The sequence below is a fragment of the Physella acuta genome, unplaced genomic scaffold (genome assembly GCF_028476545.2).
Source record: "Physella acuta isolate Inbredline_101_S28 unplaced genomic scaffold, ASM2847654v3 ptg001311l, whole genome shotgun sequence".
Lineage (NCBI taxonomy): Eukaryota > Metazoa > Mollusca > Gastropoda > Physidae > Physella > Physella acuta.
The window spans coordinates 111,936-123,852 of NW_026732826.1; the positions used below are offsets into that span (position 1 = coordinate 111,936).

General features: G+C 34.8%; 1 protein-coding gene across 11 annotated transcripts in view; it reads right to left on the minus strand.

Annotated features, from left to right (window-relative positions):
• The window catches only part of LOC131958293 (nucleolysin TIAR), a 62,625-nt gene extending 54,678 nt beyond the window's left edge, over positions 1-7,947 (minus strand). For all 11 annotated transcript variants that reach the window (XR_009389217.1, XR_009389216.1, XM_059323241.1 and 8 more), the window contains exons 1-3: positions 7,867-7,947; positions 7,758-7,789; positions 7,525-7,621 (exon numbers count right to left, since the gene is read on the minus strand). Coding sequence is in view for 9 of the 11 variants with exons in the window: in XM_059323241.1 (XP_059179224.1) it covers positions 7,525-7,621; positions 7,758-7,789; positions 7,867-7,875 (138 nt within the window). In the remaining 2 variants the exon portion in view is untranslated. The remainder of the gene's footprint in view (positions 1-7,524; positions 7,622-7,757; positions 7,790-7,866) is intronic.
• Between the last annotated feature and the right edge of the window lie 3,970 nt (positions 7,948-11,917).

Consider the following 11,917-nt stretch of genomic DNA (forward strand, 5'->3'; position numbering starts at 1 on the left):
TCGACTAACAATTTAGCAATTGCGCTGTCAAATAATTGCGTACTATTTCTATCGTCTCTATTGCCATTAACGTGTACAATAGAATTGCACTAGATCATGTGACATGAGAAAAAAGTTAAATTTTAACAAGAACCCTAAAATTAGATTTTAAATTAACTAAGTACCGGTGGCGTTAAAACTCGCAACAACTAAACAAGCGGTACAAAATGTTGAGCTATACTCGATGTTTTTAAGTGGGAGGGGAGAGGTTGACGGCGTATTTCGTTGAACCAAATTCGACCGTCTGGAATAAATTATTCTTTAGGATTTCGACCAGACCTGTTACAGCGGTACAATACATAAGCTATTCATTGCGGAGTGATAAAAACCAATGCTCGACTTGATTAATCGGACGTATTATGCTTACAGTTTACAGTGTTCGAGATCGAGAACGGTTACGCCATAAAACCACTAGAAAGATTTCAACAGGTGGGAGCTGTTGTAAAGTTCAAGAGCATGATAACAATTCTAACATCTCAATATAAACAGTTCTTTGGGTAGAGTAAATCATCTTTAACTATACGAGTATAAATTCGGTAAAAGAAAATCTAAAAAAAAAATGCTCATATGGTGTAATTATTTCAACTATTGTAAGATTCTTAACAGGTTATCTATCTGACTGGATGTAACTGCACATACATAACTGAAAGTGCCATACCTCAGATGCAGCTGAAATTAATTACCAACAACACCAAAAGTATTGGTTAAATGATAAGAAACGTACTTTCTCAGGGAAATTAAACCACCATAACTACATCTATGAAAATATCAACTTACTTTTATAAATATTAAATTAATATAAAACATCTCTCTATTTACTTAATGAACAGCTATAAAAACCAGGCTTCTAAGACAAACACAAGACAATAAAATATTGATAAAGCAAGACCAAAGCATCAGCTAAGTTGGGAATCATAAGTCATTCATTACAAAACTTATCAATGAAGTAAAAAAAAGTCCAACTTGAAAAAAATAAAAGATACACATGTAAACATGAAAAAGTAAAGCATATTTAGTTCCCACATATCTTTGAGATTTTTTGCAAACTTATAAAATGCATTATCATAACTAAATACACACTTTTTACATAGTTTATGCCTCACACATTGCAAGTAAGTAATCATAGCAATTGAATAATTGATTCTAACTTCTTTCCAACACAATAGAAGATTACTCTAATAGAATGCAATAATCTATGGACCCTAATCTTTGCTAGAAGGCAGGCTTTAGAAAATTAGATACTACAATGATCTACTTGCAAATTTAATTATCCTGCAGTGATAAAAGAGGTACTCACTGTCTATATCATTTCTATAGACTACGAAAAAACTTTAAACAGCACAGACAGAGAATACCTGTAAAAGGTATCATGAAGAGGTCTACAGAGTTACAAAATGGGATTCAATGGACAATCTGGACAAGTAAATCACATGGATTTTACTGACAACTTGGCCTTACTGTCACCAGGAGAAAATAGTGTATCAAGCAGGGTAGGCTATGACCCACTGGGACATCAGGCTAATTAGTACTACTAATTGATCTTATTAGTAACAATTATTAACTACTAACAATTTTCTAAAATAACTGAAACATGTTTGTAGGTCAGTTATAAATTAAATGGATCAACCTAGGTAAATTATGTATTTAAAAAATAGGCATCTCCTGAAGGATCTATCAATGATTTTACTTTTTTTTTTGTACATTACATAGAAACTGTATTAAACTATAGGTATAAGGGACATCAAGGAATATTGTAAAAATGTCATGTCACGTCTAGTTGGGCTCAGCAGCTGTTGTATTAATTTATTTTAAGCTTTTTCTATACACATTTATGTTTATTAAGCAGAACACTGAGAAATAAATGTAAAATAATATTCAATCATTGTAATCCACACAATCAGTGGCGTAGCGAGGTCGGGTGTCACCCGGTGCGGTACTTAATGGTGTCACCCCCTGCGTAAATTTTTTTATATATATTTATACACACATATATAGCCTACATATATATAATGCCTTGTGTAGGTGTATATATATACACATACACAAGGCCTAGCTTCGCTTAAGTTTTCAAAAAAACTTTTGGGAATTTGAATGATGAATTAATTGGTGATTATCGGTTATGTGGAGTGTTAAGGGCCTTAGCTTAAAAAGCAATTTTATGTCATGCAAGCGTTGATGGAGTATTGGCAAACTTATTACTCACAAGGTTATTAGAACTGCAAAGGCTTCCTTAAAAGTTTAAATCAAACATTATATTAAATTCACTTTTGCAATTAATTTTTAAAATTCCATTATAATACATACCTTAAGTTATAACGAATTTTTTATTTAAATGAATGCCATACTTTTTTATTTTTATTTAAAATAGTATACACATTATTTAAAAATGAGTACTTTAAAAAGTTAAGTCTTGGTTTACTTTTTTACAAACACTTGTTTATATAAGGGATTTTCCCGACGGGAATGTTTTTTCTTCTCCTGGGTCGGTCCACGACCTCACAACATATCAAGGGGGGCTGTTCTGCAAAAGTTTTTTTTCCGTAATATATCTCATATAAGGCACTGGACAGTCGAGGTCAGACTTGAACCTCTCTTCGTGGACTTTGCGGCCAACCTGCACCCCCCCCCTGTATTCTATTGCCCCAAGGCAGGAGCCTGGCAACTTTGAAGCGCCGCAGGCTCCTGGAAGTGCCCTAACGGGCACCCAACCACTTTGCTTTATATTTATATATATATATTTATATATGTACAAGTATGTACATACGCATGCGTATATGTATTCACATATATTTTTTTATGTACTTAATTTTTTTACTTCCTCCCCATACATGGATTAACATATAAGTTATTACGATCCTCAAAAACAAACAGTTTACCTCAGGCATATTTTGCAACGTTGAGTTAATGTAACTTCTCCATACTCACCCCCCCCCCCCAGGCGATTGCTTTAAACTGCTAAGATATAATACTAATGATTTTTATCTATAGACGATTATAAATACAGCTTGATGTAGCATGTTTTCTCTTACATTAGCATCAGATATAATACTATTTTTACCTTTAGAAATTTATAAATAAAGCTTGGTGTAGCATGTTTTCTCTATCATTAGCATCAGATAAATACAAACAAATTTTACCTATAGACGATTATAAATACAGCTTGACGTAGCATGTTTTCTCTATCACTAGCAGATTTACGGCATGGTGTCACCCCCCCTTCACCCTAGTCGGGATTTGTCAAATTTGCTCTTAAAAGACTATTTAACACTCTAATTAATCAATTAAGTGGAATTATCATTTTCCTGTATATATTTTGCTATTTTTTGCCTTATGTCACCCCCTAAATGGTGTCACCCGGTGCGTTCCGCACCCCCTGCTATGCCTCTGATTACAATGGTTAATTGAATGATTTTTTCTAATCAAACAAAGATCACTTCATCCAATCAAATAGTGGGGGGAAAAAAAACCTTAATGCAACCACTGGCTGGCAAGCAGCTAACATAGACATCTAGTTTCAATTCTTTAAAAAATAAAGACAGGCGACAAACATTGTATAACACAATGAGCAGAGAATTTGAAAGGCAGACATTTTAAATTATACAATTAACCCTTTTAAAATAAGTATTATGATGCTACTGATTTTTACTGATACTTGAACGTTGTATCTTATTTAAGGAGAAATAAATGTTACAGCCCTCACTCATGCTTAATTTCCATGACATATTAAAAGAGGACAACCACAAATAAAACAATTTTTTTTCCTATCAGGAACACACACACAAAAATCAAAGTTATTGTGAGTATTTGTATGGGGAAATTTATCGATTAAAAAAACACACTACTGCAAAGAAGACTTCAAGGAAAGAAAACTTTCCCTAAAAATTTTTAAATCTCAATTCAAATCAATAATTACAAAGATGTTCTTTTAGGACATTTAACCAAAAATATGTTACAAACTAAGCAATTTAGTGTATAACTCCTCATGATACCTTCATAGTTTTAAAAATCTCTTACATTTTATGTGCTTTAATTTTTCATAATTACAAGTATGGAAAAAAGTTTAGCGGGTTCATCCATTCGTGATATCCAAGTTGACAGGAGGGTCAAAAGATGGTTCTAAGAAACAGAGAGTACAGGACAGAGTAGACGCCCAGACAACATTTTTTTTAATAAAACTGAGTACAGGTTATTTAAAAACGAAGACATTTCTATTAAAACTGACTGGTTTTTTTTAATGGTTTATTTACAAACTTAAGATCTGTAGCCTTAAAAGTGAGCACAAAATTGAAATGTATGATATACATGATGTTTACAGGATAAAAGACAATTTGTTTTGATAACCTACAAGCAGAGTGAAGCTAAATTTACAGCATGGATCTCTCTCAACACACACAGAGTTAGAACAGCCAGCAACCAACTCATTTAATGGAAGTCATAGTTAGGTAACACATTTTTTAAAAATATTTCTTACACGGAATATCTCCCCAAACAAGAGCTGCATTTGTTGTATTATTTAATGGGATATGCTCATTTTTTCTATTTGTTTTACAATTTAACATCTGAAGCATTTAAAATACTTTTGCTATGTTTGGCACATAAAAGTACTAAACAGCAAACAGAAACAATTTTGGTTGCCATGGAAACCTGATAAACAGTCATTTTGAGTTTTTCAGCACTTTTAAAAACACTAAGGTTTTTTTATTTATGCATATAAAGCAATCAAATTTACACTGCCTATTTTTAAGTAAATATCATAACTGTTGTGTGTTGCTGAACAATGTTCTGAAAATACACTCTGAGCGATTCTTCCAAACTTCCCTTGTCAATACATTTTCAGATACATCACATAAGACTAAAAACATATGAGCCATCTCCCTCTATTATCTTGTCTCTGAAATTGTAATCCTCTGATAATGTCTACTATGATAGTCATAGTGAATAACATGTTTCTTTGATAAAACAGTTTGGCATGACAAAAATACCTCTCTTGGCAAAAAAGTCAAACTTATGCAGTCAGTCTTGTCAGTTTTCTGGCATGGATAAGAGGCAGAGAAACTCAATGAAAAATACATGCATCATACAACAAATGAGAGGTCCACGAATAAATCGCATATGTGATGTGATTGATAATTCAAGAAACTGCTAAGTGTCATCAAGGCAAATACTGTCAAAATAGTATGGACATGTGACATGATCTAACAGCCAATATAAAGACAATCATGCGGGGGGCACGGTGTTGTCAAGGTGAAGAAAACTATGATGAACAATGGATGACATCAAGGGAATTTTTTCTTGTTTATTTTTGTATAACATTTTCCCGTTGCCACAATAAATTATAAGAGAGTTCCTAATTTTTAAAAATAATCGTAATAATTAAAACAAAAGATAAGTAAACATTTTAAAGCACTTATTTAAATATAAAGTGATTATTTTATTGATTCCCAAAACAAAACTGAATTCAGTATAAAATATGAATTTTTTAAATGTTTAATTTTACTAATCTAAAGAACACCCTTTTCTTCCAGATTTCCATTAATGAAGTTAGAATGTCGTGCCACGTAGCAGAACCCAAACACATGTGAAAAAACCGTCTTACTGCACAAAATCAACACAGATCACACAAAGAAACCCACCCACATGTTAAAACAAAAATAGAACTAACAAGGCCGTAAACTATTTTCTTTAAAAACAAAAAAAGGCCAGAAAATGAAGGCTGATAGAAACCATTCACTTATATAACCAAATATTAGAGCCTTGAAGGTCAACACAATATGGTCTACTAAAAAAATGATAGCATCCCTAATAAATTAACTGCTGGTAAGTCTAGGGTTAAAGTGTAACGAGTGAGTAAATTAAAGTGACGGAAAAGATTTAAGCATTAATTGTGTAGCGAGTAAGCAAACGAAGTGAACTCCTTTGTCTATTATTGTCATTTATAATTTATAAATACCTTTCTGTTATAAAAAAACAAGAGAAAAATAAACAGGTGTCATTTTGGGGATTGGAAAGAATGAAAATGAATGTGGAAAATTAATTTGAAATATGAGCAATTCAACATACAAGCAATTTAAGGAATTAAATTTTATCTTGAGGTAGCACTGTACTCTTAAAATCTATTTATAATAAAAAAATGTTCCTGTTTGTGTTGCATTTAATAGTTTCCATTATTAGTATTGTTTTCAAAACTACCATGCATAAGTATGTATTAAGGTATGTTTAATAAAGTAAAAGTTTGCAGCTAATTGGTAAATTCAACCTATTGAGCTTAACACTGGCTATATGCAAGGGGTAGTAATATGAGCTATGCACTGTCATCATCTAAAAGTGTCTTTAATTAAATAATGATGTTGCTATGTTAAATTATAAACATAATGCCCTAATATTTTGTGTATTTTTGAGGCCTGTCATAAAGAAAGCTATGAGCAACAATACTCAAGCGACAATAAAAGAAATTGAAAGAGAACAACTATTGACTAGCAAAGTAGGTACTTCAACAAGGACAAACATCAAAATCTGTAGGCCCCATTTGGTAGTCAACATCATTAGGAGAAATGCTTGGTTGAAAAGATTAAGCTTGCCATATTAATATAAAAAATTGGGAATTACTCATCCTCAAACAATGATACAGCTAACAATACTGAAACACCCCAGGAAAGTCACGATAAGTATAATGGACAAGAAACATAACTAAATTAACTTGTTGGATAGTGCATTAACACTCAAACTTTCATTACGATTAAGGTAGCTAGCTAGCAATAGCATGGTGTACGATAAAAGTAATCAAGGGCTAACTTCTCTGTAGGTTTGTAGACCAAATAAATTAAGTAGAGCCAACCTATTATATATATTATAGCCTTACTTCAAAGATCATAATAAGTTTAAACCTCTACTACTAAAATTTTAAAAATGATATCTAGGCCTATAGATAATTATTAATGAATCCACACCATTTAGTCTATAGGATGGTTCAATATATATATTTAGAGTATCACAAACTTTGACAAAGAACAGCTTCTAAAACAGGGGTTAGTTTGTTAGTGGTATTTTAAAAAAATATCTTGTATTAGTTAAATGGCAAAAATTAAACTATGTCTGCTCTACTAACTAGAAATGTTAGGACCAAGCTCTTAAAGTACGCTTTTTACTAGATCTAGTACAACTGTTTTACTAGATCTAGTACAATGAAAGGAACAGTATTAGTAAGGTAGGTAAGTCATAGTGAGTGAGTGTACTGTGTACCCCTGAATCTGCGCTTAGACTAGGAAGTTATATTATTTTCTAATATAATACCATAAACAAACCCCTTTAAAGAATATTCTATTACTATGGCATTATTATACAATGATGTAAATCATACTAATATATTAATAAATTGTCTATGTCTGCAGTATTTTTAAAGGGGAAGTAATTCTTGTTTTGAACAAAACCGGAGCAAGCACGTACACTACACCTACACTAGATGTACATTTTTCTGCTAGTTCTTACCTCGTGAATAATTTTACAGCATTTACAGCTTCCGATTTGTCCAAAAAGTGCAAGGAGAAATTCTTCTGAGACACTTTCACTTAAGTTTCCAACGTAGCTGAGGGATTAAAAATAAAACAATGTGGAGCGGAAGAAACCAATAAAAACATGACGAATAGCAAGATACGAAAGTTTTGTAAGGAAGGAGGGATCTTTGACATTAAAATAATAGATGAAATTGAGAATGTACTTACAGGGTTCTTGGGTTGCTTTCGTCAAACATGTTCTGAAAAAGAAAAAAATCCATGTTAAAAGATGAAAAACACGAGAAACATACAGTAATCTTGATGAAAATAAACACACCTGATTCATTATTATGGCGACTCGATACACGCGAAACGGGAACTGCGCCTGCGCAAGGTGAATTGTGGGAATGACCCGCCAACGAGGGTACAGCGAGAGCAATAGCAATTTCGAAAGTAGGTATATCGGGAAAATCCTACTCTTCTTTTATCATTTTATTTCTGTCAAGGTCAAATTGCTAACTCCGCCCAAGTTCTTTCCGAATGTATGACCCTGCTTTAGTCTTTTTTTTTTTTGCTGCGTCCAGGCATAAAGTCTACCAATGGCGCAACTTGTTCACCAAGAATAGGGTTTTCAGAAGTTTTCCTGTTATAATAATCAAGCCGTTTACTTTAGATTGTGATTTTTTTTTTTGCACGTTCTAAGAGTAGGCCTATATCTAATATTCTAAAATATATATTAAACCCCATGCATTAATTGTACTCTGATTTTTTTTTTAATTTAATGCATTAGGCCAACAATCGATTATTTGAGGTAGTTTAAGAATAATGCAATACACCAAGATAAAACGTATTGATTCTATAATATAAGGCCTTTTACTAAACTTTAAAATTAGAATACGTTAACAGAACCGACCTTTTTTTTTTTACCTAGCACAGATGTTGAGTAAAACAATACCTGCTATAAAACGTATGTGGATGAAAATCAATAACATGTTTTTACATTTGCCTGAACAACTTGATGATCAGATTTTTTAAAAGATGCGGTATGGAATATTAGACTTCAATTTACATAATATTTTGTTTTGTAAAATATTAACATTTTCACAACACTATATATCTCAGTGGCGTAGCGAGGTCGGGTGTCACCCGGTGCGGCACTTAATGGTGTCACCCCCCCCCCTCCGAGGCGTAGCGACCCTTCCCGGGGGGACAAACTTTCAAATTTTCGATTTGCACCCCCCCCCCCCCCGTCAAACCAGTCAGTGACTAGTTTCATGTCTCTTTCAGTTTTTAAAAGAATAATTACACCACGCTGAGAATAGCGCTTGATGTAAAAACCATTCGTGCATATTTTCTTATATTACCCCCCACCCCCACCACCACCCCCACCCCCATTCGCCGTCCCACTATGCGTCCTGTGCTTTAAAAAAGGGTCACACGTGTTCATTTTTACATGCATTGTTTAACTGGGCGTCTATAACTGACAACTATATATAGTCGATATTTACCACACCCTCAAGTGTTGTCGCAAATTTTACCCACCCCTACGTAAAAAGTAATCGCAGCGCTAAAAGTAACACATTTTTTCCTTACGTGTAATTCGTTTTTTTTAAATAACCAACCCACACGCAACATCATGTCTCGGGACCCATCTAGCACATCATCACATAATTTTAACCCGACCCCCCCCCCCCCGCGCTTATGTAGGCATAGTCTCCAAACATTTTCTGTGACGTGGTGCTTCCCCAGAGAACGATCTGTTGTTGAGTTGGATCGATATTAAATTAGATCAGATGTTCTGATACTATCTTTTTAATACTTTTTTAAAAATTGGTGACAGCAGATGCTTCGGAAATATTTAATAAAATTAGTTAAGAAGTTAATGAAATGTGATGTTCATTATTTCACGAAGAAAATGTTTAAAGATGCCACAACGAGGTAGTGATTAACTAGCTCGATTCTACATCCAACTATATCAGGTTTGGTTCTTGAGCTCCAGCTTTTCGAACGTGTCGGAGCTATACGTAGGTTACATGCAGTGTTTCTTTCAGACTTGTTACCGGGGGGGGGGAGGCGGACTAAATTTTTCGTGGGGGGGGGGGGGGCGGACACTGGTAAAAGTAGATATTTTTTTAAATACATTCCATTTCGTTCCGGGGGGGGGGTGTAAACTTTCTCCGGGGGTGGGGGGATTACATGACGTCCCTGAATAGGTTACATGACGTCCCTGAATAAGTTACATGACGTCCCTATGCCATGCTGTATAGGTTACATGACGTCCCTGGGCCATGATGAGTTTACATGACGTCATTGAATCGGTTACATGAGCGATGATGAATAGGTTACATTACGTCCTTGAGTTATGATGTGTAGCCCACATGACGTCTCTGAGCTCCAAGCCCAATTGATTGCACAATAAATCTCTGAACCAACTCTGCTCTGATGGGTACCTGACGCGAATTGTCAGATACGTTCAAAGTATCATTACGTACTAAGCATGTTAAATCTGCAGGTCTACACGACTAATCAACAGACTGATAACATTTTTTTTAAAAATATTTTGCTGCCCCTTTTTAAGGACCTCACCACCCCACCCCAAGTTTCTTCCGGCCAACTTCTAACAGCAGTGATTATCTCTAAGGTAGATAAAGTAGAGCTCTTCTTTCTCTCCTTTCTCCTCACACAAAGAGCTAAACATCAGTTGGCGTCAAGCATAATTCTCAGCCGAACATTACTTCCCTTGCCCGGTGTCATGGAAGGTTCAATGTTGGGGAAAATATAGGCTACACAGATCTAAATATGTTGTCTCTAAATAATGAAGAAAAAATAACATGTAAAGAGAAATGGCGTAACTAGGGAGAAGTAGATGGGGCGGTCCTCCCCATTGGGCGTTAAGTTACAAGGCGAACTTACAGGAAAAGCTTAAAACATAGTTGTTTCTTTAGAGAAACACTGTGTTTTTTGCATTTGTGACTAAGTACTGTTGAACTGATCTATTCCCGGCGGACGTGAATGGCAATGTGAGTTATCGCATCGGGTGACGCCCCATTTAGCAACACCACTGCCAGGCCCTATAGTTGTTTCTTATTTTGAAACTTATACAAAAAGTGGGATGGCGGAGCAATCCTATGGCAACTACCGTCGTCGGTTTGGCCTAGGTTAGATCCAGGCAAACCGTAAGATGGGAAAGCCTAAAAGAAGCCGGGCATTCTGGCAGCCCGCACAAGACGGACAATCTGCCCTCTAGACAAGTGGTCGACACCTGCGGCTTTTTGGACTGAATAAAACGGCTCTTGTAATTTAAAAAACAAAATTAGAACTTATTCATTTTAAAAAAATGAAACTAATGAAGATAATGTACTTAAAACATTTTTAATGCGATCTTTTCCATGCTAAGTATCAAAGTTGAAACACGTTTTTTTTCCGCCTCCCTAAATATTTTCAAACAAAGATTAACCCGAAAGTCTTGAGTTAAGATCTGACGTCCTTGAGTCCACCCAACTCTGATGGGTACCTCACCCACGTTAGGGAAACAGGCGGCTGGGGGTCATGCTGACCACATATTAATTCTACTTCATCTACCTGATGTGTCTTGGCACGAACAGAAACAGATGAAACACTTTATAAAATGGTTCTCCCCCTCCCTTCCTCCCTCCTACAAAAAATTGCAGTAAAACGTAGCTTTTAAATGCTGTAGGGCCCCACCGTTTTTTTTAACAACTCGTATACATACAATCAAAGAAAAAACCCACTGGACTCGTTGAGTAGCATACAACTATTTAATGTCTTGGTACAGCTGTCCTTTATCTTTTCAATTCACACCATTTTTAATTTACCCCCATCCCCCCCCCCCCCCCATGTAAAACATCCATTACAGCCGTGTCTATGACAATTGATGACTATTAAGCACAACAAGACAGGATGGGATATGCGTTGCGGATCGATTTTTTGAGCCCTAAAGGTATCGTCTGATGCTAGAATGAAAAATAAATTTTCAATCTGTTGCATTTCGTCATAAGATGGAGCTGAAGCTTTTTTTTTTTTTTTATTTATTTATTTTTTTTTTACTGATGTTTATGTTTCGAATATTTTTTTTTTTGCATGAGAAAGCTTACAGCGTAACGAATAGAGGCAGTACCAAAATAATACAGTTAATATACGTTTTTAAAACCCCACCAAGTATAGTAAAACAATTCGGCCTAATTTATGTGCATCGCCAGGCCTTTGTCTCCTCCCCCAATCCATCTCACCGACTAGCTTAGACATGAGGTCAGTTAAGTTAGGGTTCCGAACTGATAACTTTCGGATTAGCAAGCGCGCGTTCTATCACTAGACCACTCCATCCTCAAAATGTCTATACTAGACAATCCGAGTTGTCAATAAATAAT